This window comes from Macrobrachium nipponense, chromosome 6 (genome assembly GCF_015104395.2).
Source record: "Macrobrachium nipponense isolate FS-2020 chromosome 6, ASM1510439v2, whole genome shotgun sequence".
NCBI lineage: Eukaryota > Metazoa > Arthropoda > Malacostraca > Decapoda > Palaemonidae > Macrobrachium > Macrobrachium nipponense.
The window spans coordinates 44,454,921-44,472,820 of record NC_061108.1 but is presented as its reverse complement, the minus strand read 5'-3'; the positions used below and the strand labels follow the sequence as shown (position 1 = coordinate 44,472,820).

The window sequence follows — 17,900 nt, the reverse complement described above, 5'->3', positions numbered from 1 at the left end:
AAAAATTCTAGGGCGAGTGGGTGGATTTGACAATAATGCAACCATACCCAGCATGTTTAGGTAAGTCACCACAGAACTTCACCCTGGAAAAACTTGTTCACATTTAGTTTCTTGTTCTTTGTTGCCAAACCTACAAGTATTGGCAATAAAGAATGGGGCCTTGAAACTAGTGGCTTGACCCTGGACCAAAAATGTTTTTGAGTTGTTGTGATTTGAATCCAAGAGCTTTTTGTCAGCTGTCAATTTCTTTGTAAAGCTCCTTTAAGGACAAAACAGCGACTACACTATCAAAAAACAGTTTTGACGTAGGAAAAACTATTTCTGGTAGTTGCTGTTGAGTCCTCAAAACCCTCCCACTTTCCTGACGTAAAGACATAGGTTTTGGGTATGGCATCATCCTACATTGACCAACAGAAAGGAATGGCATCTTGGTTGGATTTTGGTCGTATTGTAAACAATATGAGGGTGCGTATGTGCATAACCACTACTTCTTATGGTTCTGACATACGTAGTAGGAAAACTGGGTATCAGCGTTTGCTGAGGATAATAGAAAGTACCTTATTATCCTAAGTCCATTTACTGTATATACTCCCATATCATGCGACTTTTGAAAACCTAATTTTGGAGCTAATTTTAAGGTGGTCGCATCATACATGAGATATAAAATTAGCGTATGTAATATTCATATACTAGTATCGTTTGATAAAATACATACGTAATGAATATGCATCTTTACCATGGATCTTTTAAAAAGTTATGCTTCACTTCACTGCATCCAATAATATTGTATGTATTTTCATATTACTATTGTGTTATTATAAAATACAAAAATAGCAATCAATGTTTTGGTTTGGAAATCAGCTGAGGACAATTGCGAGGCAAGTTTATTTTGTTGTAATGAAGTCAAATCAGAGCGATTTTCTTGCTTCTAATTAACGCAAATGAATCTCAAGATACTTTATTGATAGGGGACAAAGTTATTTTATGTTATACAAAGTGTTTTCAAGTCAAAATATCATTTGAAATCGTATCGTTGTGAATGAAATTTAGTTATTTTCTTCATCAACAGACTGCATTCGATATTTTCACTTGATTTCATCAGAATACTTTAAGCTTTACATATTTATCTTTTATTGGAGTGAACACCATAAAATATGTTCATTCATGCCAAATAGTTTTGATTAAAACACATTTCCCTCAAATTTTGTTTGTGGTCGAGTTTGATGGTGCTATACCAAAGTTTCCCTGTTGCCGACGCACAATAATAGTCGTTAGTAGATAAACATTCTTTCCTCAGCTTCAGCTACAAATAGCAGCTTAAGTTTAGCAGTATATGCCTTGCCAAAGTTTTCTCCATAGCAAATGAGGATATAGTAATGTAAAAATATATCAGTCCTATTCTATTTAACATCATTTGTAACATAACTGTGGTAATTTTTTACTATCGTACGATGGTTGAAAAGCAAGCAAACTGCTGAAGTTATCAGATTCGGATGTTCAAAGCACATCAGCTGTTCCTGGCTGCATGCGTTTACACAAGTAGCCTATATCATTACTGACGATACTTTTAGCTTTCTCTTTTACTCTTTTTAACTTTACTAGAAGATGGGATAAATAAAGAGATGGAAGAAAAGTAGTTAGCTTAGCTAGAAAATGGGATAGATAAACAGGAGGAAAAGTGGTTAGCCTATTGTAATTTGGTCTCAAAAATTGAACTCGCATGTTACATGAGATACATGATCAAATCATTATTTTAGGGTGAAAATTTGGGGGTCACATGATATGCGAGATTGCGTGTTACACGAGTATATATGGTATACTCTATCACGTGATATAATGTTTATCATTATGACACATACCTGACCATAAGACCAGCTAAGAGAATTCTTTGATATTGGTCTGGTCGCCATGGGGCTCTGGACAGACTATGGAAAGGGTACTCCTTTGAGGACTCACAGCCACTACCAAAAATAGGTTTTCCCTATGTCAAAACCTGTTTTCTCTCTAATTTTAGAGAGCTTGGCAAAACCTTGATATGACCCAGTGTCTCAAGCCTCTCTCCCTGATCTCACTCTAAAAAAACAGCTTTTCATCTGATGTTTGCCTCAACAGAAAGAATAATAATCTTCATGACATGTCCAGCAGTGTCTTGCATTCCAGAACTGGCAGCTGATGGCATGTTTGCATCTGATTTTGTGGTCAAGAATCAACCTTCCAAACATCAAAATCAAACTGCAGTACAATTTTTTATACCAGTCAACTTTTACTGAAAGGATACTCCTCATAAGTGTTTAAATTTTAACACTTTAGTACTGATAGTTGTGTAGGTCAAGTTTTACTACTAGAACTTGAAGTACAATACTGGGGTCAGGATCAAGGAATTTGTTTACCTTACCTTCATAACTTTTACTATGGCATCTTTCTGGATATGGATTTCCAAAATCTCTTGCTCCTGTATCTTACTCAGATGAATTACTTTCTTCTATCAACTACCATATATTTCCATTTCTCCTAAAATATCAAAAAGGGGTTTAGCCCATAACCCAACCCTGTGTTCACTCTAGAATTCACAGGTCCAACTCTCTCTCTCAGGTTTGTAGCTATGAAAAACACAAATTGTCTTAGAAACTTTGTCATTTGTTCATATGCAAACAAACCTTCAGTCTTAACAATAGGATAGACTTTTACTAGGCGGGAGGTACAAGACATCCTAAACCAGCTGGGGGCCTACCCACCAGTTCCAGCTCCAGAAGAAATAGCTTCTGGAGAGGGACTGAAGCCCGTGAGAAGCTAGATACATTGATATCTAACCACCCAGACACTGAGCGACGTACAATGATATATGGGAGAATCCTTGCATAGGGAACCAAAGAGAAACTTTGACTGTCCAATAACAAACCAACACACCAGGGTTTGTTACCACTCCCAACTCCCCCTTGCCAAGGAGCAGAGCATATACTACCTAATAAGAGGGTTGGTTATTTGCATACCAAGCGACCAAACTATCAGTATGACTACCTTACTCACCTGTATCAGACCAGTCCAGCGAATGACGTGTCTATTCATTAACCTGCCCGAAGGAAGAAGGAAAGGTACAAGAGAAAGAAAGAGACCAGCCAACTCATTCCTTCATCCACACAATCATCTTAGGTAAGATATAAAAGCGCCCTGTTAAGGGCAATGATGAGTTACACAATCTGTTGGGCAGCCACCACAGGACCCAGAGAAAATGTGTCCATAGATCTGTTGGCAACATCCTTAAGATAGAAAGAGGTGAACGTGGACTGGCGTAACCCAGTAACAGCGCTTAGCACTTTATGTACAGCCAAGTTCTTTTTGAAAGCCAGAGAGGAACCAATACCCCTAACGTCACGCGCTCTAGCCTGTACAGACGTGGCAGTGGAATCATCAAGAGTCAAGTATGCCTGTCTGATGGATTTCCGTATCCAAAAAGACACCTCTTTCTTTGTACCTCCTATGCTCACAAAAAGTTTGCAGCAGCCTGGCCTAAGGTGCCATGCCCTTTTAAGACAGCAAATCAGGGCCTGGACAGGAAACAACAAAAGCTCTTGAACATCACCACCCACAAAGTTACTCAGTGATGTAATGGAAAAGGAAGTGAACCTATCACCATGCACAGAGGGATTGGGTCTTGGCCACGAATTCTGGGACAAATTCAAAAGACACTGACCCACAACCCAAGTGTGCTTCACATCATAGCTCAGACCGTGCAGCTCTCCCACTCTCTTCGAAGATGCCAAGGCCAGGAGGAAAACCATCTTGAGTGTCAATTTCCTGTCAGATGAGCGATACAAAGGCTCATATGGACCCTTAATGAAGCTTCTCAGAACCAAGGAAACATCCCACATCGGAGGCTTGAGCTCCCTAGAAGAACTCGATTGCTCTAATCCCTTAACTAGCAAGGAAAGTTCCCAGGAAGAGATGTCGATACCTCTAAGGCATAACACTAAACTCAGGGCCGCCCTGTAGCCTCTAATGGCAGAAATGGACAAATGTTTCTCATATCTGAGGAAGGTTTAAAAGTCTGCTATGTGCTGAATAGAGGTTCCGAGTGGAGAAAAACCCCATTAACGACACAGGAGATGCCGCCAAGGGGGAATTTCCCTCAGAACCTCCGACAGAACTTTCGACAACAATGACAGCAGATCTGGAAACCATTCCTCCTGAGGCCACAGAGGGGCTACCAAAGTCATCCTGAGACCCTGCAAAATCATCAGCCTGTTCAGGACTTGATGGATCAAACAAAATGAAGGGAAAGCATACACCTCCATGTTGTCCCAGGGATGTTGGAACGTGTCCTCCGCTAACCCTAAAGGATCTGGAACCACTGAACAGAATATCTCCAGTTTCCTGTTGAACTGGGTCGCAAAAAGGTCTAGCAAGGGTCTCTCCAAAACCTGGAAGAGCTTGTCTGCTACTACCTGATGAAGGGACCACTCTGTGCCTAGGATTTGATCCTGACAACTGAGTTTGTCTGTGACCACATTTCGTTTGCCTGGGATATACCTGGCTGAGAGCTCTACCAAATTGCTGACTGCCCACTGGTGAACCTCGACGGTCAAGGCGTGAAGTTGACATGAAAAGAGGCCTCCCAGCTTGTTCACATAGGCGACCAACATGGTGTTGTGCGACATGAGAATGACAGAATGACCCTCTACTTTCTCAAGAAACTCCTTCAGACCCAGGAAGGCTGCCATCAACTCCAAGACATTGATATGCTGCTGTTTGTCCTCCAAACTCCAAATGCCTGGGGCAATGAGACCGCCTAAATGAGCCACCCAACCTGCGAGGGAGGCGTCTGAAAACAGAAGGAAGTCCGGTGGGAGAGAATGCAGAGGGACACCCTTCAAAAGCTTTCAGTCGTCCAACCACCAATGGTCTTCTCTCACTTCCAGAGACAGAGGAACCTTTAACAGGAGTGGGTCCCCTGCAGAGACCAGAATTCCCCCAGTCTCCATTGTAGAGACCGAAGATGAAGACGCCCATGAAGGACCAGCTTCTCCAGGGAAGACAACTCCCAGAAGGACCTGCCACTTATGAGCTGACTGATGTGGTTCCGACAGGGAGTCACGCGCCACCACTTGCAACTTCTCCAACCTCTGATCTGACGGGAAAACTCTTGCAACCACCATATCGATGACCATGCCCAGGTAGAGAATCCTTTGACTGGGTACAAGGTTTGACTTTTCCTGATTGACCATGATGCCCAGTTCTAGACAAAACCCAAGCAGACGATCTCTGTCCTGCAGCAGCTTCTCCCTGGAACCTGCCAAGGCCAATCAATTGTCGAGGTACCTCAGCAAACAGATCCCCTGAGCATGGGCCCAACTTGAGACGAGAGAGAAGACCCTTGTGAACACTTGAGGGGCTGTGGTCAGCCTGAAGCACAGGACTTGGAACTCTGAGACCTTGTCTCTGAGAGAGAACCGAAGGAACTTTCTGGATGTCGGATGAATAGGGATCCGGAAGTATGCGTCCTTCAGTCGCCTTTCCTCACAGCTGCCAACACTGAACGTGGTGTCTCCATCTTGAACCTTGTCTTCCTGATATAGTGATTCAAGGTAGATAAGTCGATCACAGGTCTCCAACCTCCCGACGCCTTGGGCACCAAGATGTGAATGTAAAATCCTGGAGATGGATGCACTACTTCCTCTACTGCATCCTTGTCCAGCATCTTCTGCACTTCCTCCCGAAGAGCCAAGAACTTCAGAGAATCTGGAGGATACACCCTCCTGAGCTGCGGCTTGTCCGAGAGAGGGGGAGAGGAGTCAAAGGGCAGTAGATACCCCACCGAAAGGACATCTACCAACCACTTCTCCGCCCCATAACTCTGCCACTTAGCCCATTGGCCCGCCAGGCAACCCCCCACCCATGGCACAGGAGAGGGAGAGGCACCTAACTTACCGAGACCCCCTTTACCTACGCCCCTGGAGCCCCTGCTCGGCTTAAAGGAACGAGAGTGAAAGGGATGTTGGTCCTCTAACCTAGGCTGGGGCAAATGGGGAGGCCCTGCTGAAACCGAACTCCTTGATGGCCTACCAGGTAACAATCTTCATGACTGCTGCTGGGCAGGGGGAAGAGGAGGGGTCAAACGTTGCCGAGGATGAGACTCTGACTTAGACACAGCCTGGTGCACTAATCTGTCCTTGGTGTCAGCCCGGCGCCAGTCTATCGCATCCTCCAGCTCGGTCAAAGGGAACAGAAATTGTGATTCCAAAAGTTCTCCATTCCTCAATGCCAGCAAGGACTCCATGTCAACTGATCTTTCCATCCTGGATAAAGCCGCATCTCTTCTAATCAGAAGGTTACCCCATAAATTAACAGCGAGGTGAGCCAGATACGAAAACGCCTTTCCTCCGGACTGCAACAAACTGGCAAAAGAGGATCCACCAACCACTCTGGGGACCTGTTACAAGCTATCTTGGCAATGACCGTTGACCAGAAGTCCAGCCAAGAAACTGTCTGCAACATGGAGGCTGCCATAGACTCCAAAGCTGAGGCATCCTGTGGAGACAAGCATGGAGCCACCGACCTCACCTGTTCCAAAGTCAATCCTGGCTTCAGACAAATGATGTCCAGGTTAAGATGACACGACATAAAATATGCAGAGTTCTTAGCATAGTACTTCCTATGCCTCGTGAGAGGCGGGGGTAGCAGCTTGGCAGAGCCCCTTAAGCGAAGTGAACCGTCCCGGTCTGAAACAGAGGCATTAACCTTATGCAAGACCGACTGGATGTGCCCCGACAAGGGAAGTTGAAACGATGACTTGCGATCCTGTGTAGCTCCCAGCAAGGCTTCCAAGCAGGAAGGAGTGAAAGACGACCGAGCCTGAGTCCTACTTTCCAAATTGTTAAATCCATGAATGAGATCGACAACTTCTGTAAAGTAAGACAAAAACTCTTGTGCGTCTCCCTTCTCCTGCTCCGGTAACAGAGACCAATGACGAGAAGGGTGTGCAGGCTTATCTAAAGCCCTTCCTTGTGTAAATTAATGGAAGATCCAGCAGCCAAACAGCCCAAACCACCAACTCACCTGTCTGGGCTGGATCCAAGCACCAACACTAGGGACATCACTAAGCACTCTTCCAATAGATGACTCTCTAACATGGCCGCATACAGGCACGGGCGTGGCAGACGTACGAATGTGTGTCAGTGAGGAATCCCGAACACTCGAGATAGAATGAGAATCCCTCGGAGTCGAACTCCTGGAAGTACCAGGGAGAGGGGCAGGCAAACACTCCTTATACACCAACTCCGTGCTCACAACCTTCGACCTCTTGACAGGCGCCTTGAGATCCTTTCGGCAATGAATAAGCCCTGGAGAAGGAGAAGTGGAAGCACCTGCAACAAGTGCACGAATGAGGGAGGTTGCAACACGCTCACGACTAATGCAGAGGACGAAGCAGCTACTGCAGATCGCACAGGGGAAGATACACTAACACTCAGAAACACGGGCATGCTGCGCCTCACTTGCAGACGAAAAAAGGGCAAAGTCCTTAGCCTTCCAATTCTTGATACGCCAACGCATCGGAGATGGGGGAGAAGGAGAGGAAGACTGGCTCCTTACACAATCGCAGGAGGTGGGGCAATGCAACATGCTTGCTTCCAGTCCTCCCAGCCAACATGGCAGCCAACTTATCTTCTAAAAGAGAGTCTAATCTCTTTAGAACCGCCTGGCATAAAGCCTCAGACAGATTCTGCAAGAGAAGGGGCGAACAACATGGAAGGGAGATGCAGCAAACAGGATGACAGAGATGATGTCACAACAGCAAACGATAACATAGACGAGCGAGGCAGCACAGCAGAGACGACTGGGAGTAATGTCATCGATGGAAGTGATGGCATAAGCGGCGATGACTTCACAGTTTTCCCTTGATCCAAACGGAATGCAGACGCCACTGGCAGAGGGATACAAAATGACTGATCCCGTGACATCACTAGCAGGGCTGACGCCACGGCTTCCCTCTGACTCGAAGAAGCGGCAATCGTCATTGGCGGGGCAATACAAAATGGCTGACCTTGGCTACCCACGAAGACGAGGCCAGGAGGAGGGGGGGAGGGCTTGGACAGCATGAGGAGGGGGTTAGCGAGCATCCATGAAGTGCATCAGCAAACCCCCCAAGAAAGGGTGGACCCCGTATACCAAGCGTCCCGCAAAGTGCTGCCATTTTGGATGCCTCCGACTCTGAAATAAAAGAAATTGATAAAAAAGCCTCCTCCCTCTCAGATATCAAATTAACTTCCGAGGAAGAAGGGGCGACATTACATAAATCAGCCTGAGGGCCTCCCGATACTTCCAATGACCAATCAACAGAAGAAATGGAAGGGGACAAAGGCACAACACTAGCATGGGGTGTGAGAGCAGCAGGAGACGAAGCATCAGGAAGAGGAGAAGAAAAACCTTCCTACGAAGAAAGAGTTAAACCCTACAATGCTCCCTCTTACTATAAAATAACTTCCACTGCACTCTAGGCCACGCACAGCATTCCGTGCAGGGATTTGTTATTGTACAAACATTACAGCAACACCTACTGCAAGTGACGTGTGGGTCGGTTGCAGCCAAAGCCATAAAACGAGAACACAGAAAACCTGGAGTTCCGGGGCACACACGTTGACGAGGCCGAGATGGAGCAAAAGAAGCCATAATAACAGCACACACACACACACACACACACTCAAACACAAGTGAAACGGGCAATGAACCAGGTAAAGGCCGAGAGGGGTTAAGAAAAGACTGATGCTGTGGCATGGGTGCATGGTCCTTGACCACTCTTCACCCGATATATACACACATTGCCAGATCTCACAAGATTCCTTGCTTTCATCTGCGATTTAACCGGATCAAACTATGCGCTAAAAGTTATCCTGTTGTTAAGACCGAAGGTTTGTTCGCGTATGAACAACTAGATGAAGGGCCTTGACTGATAAAAGGATTGTAACACCCCTAATCATATTACAATGAATTAAGCCAATATTAAGACCAACAGTAATTTAGAAAATACAGTGGTCCCCCCGTATTCGTGGGGGATGCGTACCAGACCCCCCCCCCCCCCCCCCGTGAATAGTTAGAACCCGCGAATGTTTGGAACCCCCCTCTAAAAATGCTCATAAACTCCTATCCTGAACATGCAAACACCAAAGTATCCCTAAAAAAGACCATCCTTCATCAAATATACATAAAATATCCTATTATGGTTCATATTAATCTTTGAAATATTATTGATACTGTTTTAAAGTAAATCTTTCATTTTATGGTTATACATAAATACATACTATGTACGTACTGCATGACTTAGTTACGTATGTGAAAATAATTCAGTCCCCCCATAAATATTCAGTCACGCACGTTTTCTTTCATACTGTTACTATTTGAGACATCCATTTTCTTTTTACAAGGGAAACAATTGTATGTGAAATCACAAGAGATAGAGAGAAAGAACAAAAAATGTATGAACATTAAACAATTGTTTTACGCTAGTACAACATATGTAAACAGGGTACTCACCAGTGATGAATGATGATTAAAGATGATGATGATGAATTAGCCGTGCAGTCCGATGAATGACGAAGATATGACTGCACAGCTAAGCAGAGGAGTTACATATGCTCTGAGGGCGCCTCTTCACCTTCAGGAGGTGCTTCAGGAGGCAGTGACTCAGGCAATTCAAGAGGCACTACTTCAGGTGATTTGGGAGGCTTTGGAGGGTCTTTCTTCATTCGTGTGATGAACATTGTGATTGGCAACTGCTGCCGTTGCTTCTTCATGGTGGGGAGAGCTTGATTATGGGGCTCCAATGCTGTATCTAGAATATTAGAAAACTTCAAGGAGCGCTCCATGTAAGGATCCCATGTTGCGACAAACTCCTGGAGGTCGTTTACCATTTTTTTAACTTGGGACAGGCGTTCCAAAGTCAGGCCCTCCTCCTCCTCCTGATCCTCTCCTGAACCTGGAGTGTCTTCTTCCTCGCTGGCGGACTTCATCAGCTCTTCCAAGTCCTGGTCGGTAAGGGGGTCAGAGTGGGCATCAATGAGGGTGCCGACTTCTTCCTCGGTGATATCATCAAAGCCCTCACCACCAAGAATTTTTGCCAACTGGACTGCCTTATTAATGGCTGAATGCTGGATTTCCTGGGGAGAATAGCCTGTATAATTATGGACACAGTCTGGCCACAACTTACTCCAGCAGGCATTCAGTGTCTCCTTCTTCATGTCCTTCAACTACCGGTCAATGACAGACAGACACACGTGGCAATCGTGAATTTACGCCAATAATCTTTCAGCGTAAATTCGCTGTCACGGTCCATTGCATCAACAAGGTCCATTGCATCAACAAGGTGCTGGAGGGAGTTCCCAGTGTAGAGTGCCTTGAAGGCACGGATGACGCCCTGATCCATAGGCTGGAGGAGAGAGGTGGTGTTGGGAGGAAGGAACTCAAGCTGGACTCCCTTGGAATAAAGATCGAGAGGGTGGCCACCAGCATTGTCCATTATCAGCAAGACCTTGATGTCCAAATCGGCCAGGTATTGCCTAACTTGAGGAATGAAACTCATGTGAAACCAGTACTCCGTCAGGACTTTGGTGACCCAGGCCTTGGGATTATGCATCCAGAAGACGGGCAGTAACGCCTTGTTCTTGTTCTTGAGTGCCCTGGGATTTGCAGCCTTGTAAATGAGGCCTGGTTTCAACATAAAACCAGCCGCATTCCCGCACATCAGGAGGGTCACCCTGTCCTTTTGTGCCTTGAATCCGGAGGCTTTAGCTTCATCCTTCATAAGGTACATCTGGGACGGCATTTTCTTCCAGAACAGGCCAGTTTCCTCCATATTGAACACCTGTTCTGGGCGATATCCTTTCTCCTGGATTATTTTCATGAAGGCCTCCAGATATTTTGCGGCTGCCTCTTTGTCTGCAGATGCAGCTTCCCCATGTAGGGAAACAGACTTTAGGTGGAACCTTTTCTTGAACCGGTGGAACCATACTTTGCTCGCCTGAAATCCTTGGGGAGCTGAGGATGGTCCCGGTTGTGGTTCTTCTTCTTCGTCTTCCTCTTCAGGAGCTGGTTCTCCAAAGCCCAAGAATTCCAATGTCCCTTCTTCATCGCCTTCCAGTGCCTCCACATCTTCGGCTTCCTCACCTCCTTGTGAAGCAGTAGGAGTTGATAGCTGCTGGTAGATCTGTCGTGCTTTTTGGCGTATGATCTTGGAGTCAAGGGGCATGTTCTTCTTCCTGCAGTCCTTAATCCAGAACGCGAGTGCAGATTCCATTTTCACGATGGTTTTGTCATATTAACACTTTTTCTTCTTTCATTTTCTTTTTTCTTTATATATCTCACTGTGCTCTCATTCACTTTGAAATGGCGGCCGACTGCAGCGTAACTTTTTCCCTCCTTCAACATATCGAGAAGTTTCACCTTCTCGTTAAGCTTCATTACTATCTTCTTTCTTTTAGCTTCTTGGCCAGAAGCCTTAGAAGGAGCAGGGCGCTTTTTAGGGGCCATTTTCGGTACGATGCACACAGATATTTGCTGATACACACAAGAGCTTAGCGTTAACATTTGTGCATACCCGAAAGTTTCTGCGCAGTGAGGCTGCTCGGGTACTAGATGCGCGATACCCACAATTCCATCTCCTCATAATGGGGCCAGGGTTCAACCAATCAACACCAAGTGTACAGCCAATGAGCGACAAGGAAAATGAATGCTGCTCCTGGATTGGCTGCTGTGCAGACAACAGCCAATAGCGTTTTAAATATCATTTCATTTGGGTACTGCTCTAAGAAGGCGTCTTGGCATCATAAGATTTGTTTATCTGCGGAAAGTTGGCTTGGGTAGAGCATCTTTTAAGAAAACCTGACTTTGTTACCAACATTTTGCTGTGTTTACATGAAAGTATTACAGAACCGTAATATTTGAAAATTAATAAAGCTTTTTTTCATCATAAAAGTATTTTGTCACGAAAATATACTCATTATGTACGTATGAAAAATACACGTACATATACGTACTGCGTGCCACAGACAGAAAAATACGTACCCTGCTACAAATAGGTAATCACTGTCTTACGTACTTTAGATATGGTCTGCATACTTTTATTATCATCCTAAAACAATTTATGTACATACATATCATATTTAGAAATCATCTTAAAACATTTCATAAAATGTACAGCCTGCACAATGCGTATCCATGCAATTGACCCAATACGTATGTAAGTAAGTTCAATGGCAGTGTTGCTAAACTAACGCGTTTCACGCTAGATCTGGAGTTTTCAGATTTAATCTAGCACCAATGTTTTCCAATTTGCGCGGTCGCACAATCCTAGAGATTTTTATGATTATGTAGTGTGAAATTTGGCGTGTTATCGAAGGTAATGGAAAAATTATTAATAATATATTAACACAGTGGTGCTTAAAAATCTGCCCTGATGCCAATTTTACAAAAACAACAACTGTCACGTGTGTGAAACACCTTTGAATGTCTTTGAGACAAACCCTGAGGCTATAATTATAAGATTATAGGGGTTGTTTTTCACTTCCAGGTACTGCTTAAATCTCCTTCCTACATCCGCCCTGCCCTTGATCTCTCTCTCTCTCTTCTACATCTTACAGTTATCCAAGCAAGAGTTTTTTTTTTATGGGATAACATAGGCCCTCCAATTGCCTTTTCATCTGGAAAATATTTATTTTGTATGCAATTGTCTTTTCTCGGCTGTGAAGTTGATGTCTATTCGTGGCTGTGAGATGACCAGGAATGACATGTAAGTCAGTGTCAAAGTAACTCTACACTTCAGTCAGACCAAAACTTTGTTGCCATATCGTATTCAAGCGATATTCCGTTATTGTTTCCTATCTCTCATTTTGTGAGAGAGAGAGAGAGAGAGAGAGAGAGAGAGAGAGAGAGAGAGAGAGAGAGAGAGAGAGAGAGAGAGAGAGAGAGAGAGAGAGAGGCCTGTACGTATACGATTGTTTATTTTTTCAGTCGCCAAACTCACTCTGTTATGCTTTATTTCATATTATCTTGCTCACCAATTTATACCTACGATATTTTTATTTAATTCATTACATTAAGATTTATAAGGAATGTCTAATAAACAGAATAACCATACCATTATGAAATGTCCATGTATGAATAGTAAACACACAAAAATTCGCATCCGCGAATAGCCGGGGGTGACCGCGAATAATTATGTATGTTCCACAGAGAACCCCGCCGAAATGGGCGAAGGTCCTTCCGGCGAATAATTAATTGTATGTTCCACAGAGAACCCCGCGAATGGGCGAGTCCTTTCCGCGAATAATTTGTTCGATAGGTTCCAAAGAAAAATCCGCGAATCCGGAGAACACAAATACGGGGGGCCCACTGTAATATCTATCCATTAAAAAATATTACTTGCCTCTCATTAATCCTACATTCAAAGCTTCTGAACTGTGAATTATGCATGTTTTGAACTGTGAAGTTAGCTGTTTCTCACTGGGAGTTAATAAGACAAATGAAAATGATAACCATAGGGATACTACTAATAAATAACAAGTAACTTTATATTATTGGGTAAAAAATCTGTTTATCACAGTTTCAGCAGTCATATCTACCCATAAAATCAGGTGTTGTTGCAGACTGCAGATGCTTGGTATTCAAATGAATCTGCATTGAAGGAAGAGCAAAAATGGTTTCAGAAGAATGATTATGATCTTGTAGTCTAGTTGATGCTCTTTTTCCTTCAGAAGATGAAGAAAGTAAGCTGTCACTACGATCCAGAGATGGAAATCTGTCAACATCTGTATAAGAAAAAGTAAGAATGCAATCAATTTACTATATACGTACTGTAATAGTGTATCTAAATCATTAAATTAATTTTCAATGATAGTTACAAAATTCCCTCAAATTAAGAATTTTTCATCACATTAATTCTGTAAAACATGTAAACACCTCTGCAGGGAATTTAAAAGTCTAGGGAGCCACATTTCTCTATTGATCTCAATAACTGTAACCTTCAGAAACATCAATTTTATGTTCTCCAACCACACACTAAGATGTGGGGATGCTGGATGGGTTTCCAATTTAACAGTAGGTAAATATCCAAATAATTAATTTTATCATGAAAATTATCAATATTTGTAATGAACCTTATCTATTGTTAAAGTTAGCTGACTACCACATTTAATGAGGATGGTAGGTTAGTGCAGCCAGAGAAACAACGTTCAGCCAAGCGAACTAACAGCTTTTTAAAGGAGAGAAAAAAAAAAAAGCTTCTCAACATTCCTACCCATTGTGTGATCCTTACTGGCAAGTACTGTAGCCAGACGCTGAAACCACAACAGGGTGTAAGGCCCTTGCAAGGAGATTTGTCAAAGGATCATGAGTCAAAAGCCCATAACCAACAGCCCAAAACTAAAGACACTACCACCTTCATATATGAATGTATTCTCCTTTACACCAATGTGTACCTTCATGCTCCTACAATTAAAAAATGGGATTTCCTAACAACTAACAATAAAATAGAAAGGAAGCTATCATATTTGGTTCAAGAGACAGCATCCCTGCTACAACTAAAGAATAAAAGCTTTATACCTCATGTACAAACACTGTTGAGAGTATACTACACTGTACGTATTAGGAGCCAAGCTAAACAGTTTCCTAGCTTGTCCTTTTCACTGTTAACCCATTCTCTCTACTTCCATGTAAACACACCTTACCATAATCCATGTTAACTTATTCGTTTAACAGGAGCCAGGCAGAAGTAAACTAAAGAGCGCTGGTTAACAGAGAAGAGAAAATGGAACCATGTGAGCTGAGCACCACTTAAATACTAAAGGGGAATCAACCAAAAATGCAGTTGAAAAAATACCAAAGGGGAATCAACCAAAAACAGTTGAAATTCCTAAAGTCTAAATGGAGGAACTAAGACGAAAGAGGTGCAATGCCGGGACATCAGCAATGACACTACAGAATGCTATGAGACAGTACTGGATGAAGCAAACAGGTATTTGGGTGGAGAAGGAGAAGATTATTGCATGACATCACTACATAATCTTAATGAAAGAGGGTGTCGTCTGCACAAATGGGGAAGTTAGAGGTTTCTTGCATGACATCACTACATAAGCGTGCTGACAGATGTTGTCGTCTGCACAACACTTATGGGCAATTACCATGAAGCATGAGCTGTTTTATCAATCAGCTAATTCACTCTAGATAAGGAAGCTGTTGAAGAGGAAAAGTCACTATTATGAAAAGGAATAATTGTTACAGGATGACGAATACAAGACGATATCAGGGGAAACCGAGAAAGAGGGGGGAGGGATATTGTGGTAGAAGAAATTGGTTGTGTGAATGAATGTCTGATTTTTATATTATGTATTTTGTTATGTTGATTAGGTTGGGCAATTTTTAAACTCTAGTTTTTGAATTTGTATTTTATCATTGTTCTTATTTTTTGTTGTGCTTATGGGTGAGGGATTGGTATATTAATGTTTGTTTTTGTTGTGCTTATGGGTGAGGGATTGGTATATTAATGTTTGTCTTTTCTTTTTTTCATTGCAGTTTGGTAGATGGGAATGAGTTAAAAGCTGAGGCAACCCTTCACCTGCGCTCCACTGTGGTACCTAAGAGAGACAGTTTTGCCTGTTGGTTGTGGTTCCTCAGTAGCGCTGAGGAAGATCAACGATCCCAGGCTACGCACCTATGAGCAGCTGGAAATAACGATTCAGGAATTGCAAAAGAGCAACCAGAGGCTCTCCCCCAAAGGAGCTGCTGATACAAGGAAAATCAAAAGTCCAAGCAGTATCGATGAAATATATTAAGTTTAAGGAATTAAGTTTAGATTTGTAGGTGGTTGGATAATATTAAGTTAGGCTTAGTTAGAGGATAAGATAAGATTAAGTTGTAAACTGTAATTTCTGGGCTCAGCCTGTGTCGCTCCGTGAAATAGGTTCTTTTGATACTATTTCTAGGTATAAATATTGCTATTCATACCAGAGAAAAAGAGAAACGTTAGTGCCAAGGTAAATGGCTCGCTCACCTTGTAATAAAAGGTGTCGGTATATATAAAGAGCGAGTGAATACCACTACCAGAGGTACCCTGCCATTTAGCTTCTTCCTCCGCCAAAACCCCATCAACAGAGGAGCCGCACTATAGCCCCGCTACCCTCTACTACTACAGTGAGCGCCTCTGACGTCATTCCTTCTGATAGCGTCACCGCCATTACATGCGTCTTGCTTGTGCTCTGTGTTTTAGCGCTGACTCTGGATTTATCTTCTGCTTTTATGATGGATCAAGCTTCTGCATCTAAGTTAAGTACTGCTGTTATGGTTTTTTTATCTCATTATACGGATCTTTCCCATTTTATTATGTTTAGGAGGAGATTAAGTAGCGCGAGCTTCATGGTTCACGCGCCAACCTCTCTCTCCCAGACCGCATGGCGGCTCCCTCACTCTTTGGTCTCCCATACCATCAGAGTTACCTTAGCAGTACTTTTTATTATTCCATAACTGTTTTATTGTGTTTTTCATGCAGTCAGCTTGAATTTATTCAGTCTAGCCTTTCACGGGGTCCCCCTACTCCGACCGCATGTTTCGGATCGTAGCCTAGCCTAGTCAGATCCCGATTCGTTAGGAGTCTCTCCCTTACGTTAGGACCTAGTCCCTTCGTTTTATGTCCTGGCTCTTAGTCTCCTGCCCCCTTATTTGGTACAGCATACCGACTAGCCGCCTTAGGGTTAGGCTAACACACCCGAGTCGCCAGACTTGCGATTAGCCTACCCCTCCTGGACATCCTTATCTTATGCTGTTTTAATATCACCCCACCCCCCCACCCCCGTGTTAGACTAGCTTATATTTTATTATTTTATTATTCTATATTTATATGTATGTTTCTAAGGTTATTTATTGTTGTATGCTATATGCGACTTCAGAGCCGGTTGGCCCCTTGCGATCATTGGCCTTCCAACCGTGTGTCTGTTCACCCGGCTGGGAAGGTTTCCAGTTGATCGCGTACGAGCCACCCCGTTGCTGACCTCCTCCCCCCCTCCATGCCCACCCACCACGGTGGAGCGATGACTCGCTCGCTACGCAGCTAGCTATCCGAGTCCGCATGAGAGGGGGAGTTCTCTCGGAGGTAGGTGGGGGTGGATACACTCAGCGCTCGGGCTGGCCGTACTCAGTAGCCTTGCTCGGGGCTTGGGGACTCTCCCCCCTCCCTCCCTGCACCGTACTACGGTGAGCCACCAGGCAAGGGAGGTGGGACCACCTCCCCCCGCCCCCGCATTCGCCACCCACCACCCTAGTACTCCCTTCCTCTCCGCTCCGGCGGTCTCAGCTCCGGCCAACACCGGACCTGACTCAAGAATATTTAGTCATAGGCCTCGGCCTTAGGGTGTCATCCACCGTACGTGTGTACAGTTGTTATCCCATTATATATAGCATTACACACAACCTAGTTTGTTTATGTCTAGTATGTCACTCTATTATTTTCTGTTCCACTGTCTTGCTTCCGCTCTTGCAGTGGCTTGCGGCATACTCCGGCCCCTGACGGAGTTGACTCATATCTCTCCCCCTCTTATATACACGGAGCTATGCATAGCAGTGCAGCAGTTACCTTGACATAGCTACTCCGGTGCTATGAACCTTGTTATTTTCCATATGTGACTGCATGCATACATATATATATATATATTCCTCTGGTTAGTAGGCTCCACTCCGGCGCCTACTACATTAGACTTATAGCATTAAGTTCTATAACCTCCCTGGAGGTTGTCATGATACTCATGTATCCTTTGACTTACAGGTCATCTGTTGCCAGGAAACCGGCTGTAACGCCGTCTTGCAGGATCCCTGTGGCCATGAAGTCTGCCGCTCCCATGCCGGGTGCGCCGTGCGAGTCGATGACT

At 44.0% G+C, this 17,900-nt stretch overlaps 1 protein-coding gene across 1 annotated transcript in view; it reads right to left on the bottom strand.

Moving 5' to 3' along the window:
- Positions 1 to 17,900, bottom strand: part of LOC135216297 (bridge-like lipid transfer protein family member 1) — a 183,064-nt gene that overhangs the window by 53,783 nt on the left and 111,381 nt on the right. The window contains exon 7 of the mRNA XM_064251466.1: positions 13,608 to 13,793. Within this exon, the coding sequence (XP_064107536.1) occupies positions 13,608 to 13,793 (186 nt within the window). The remainder of the gene's footprint in view (positions 1 to 13,607; positions 13,794 to 17,900) is intronic.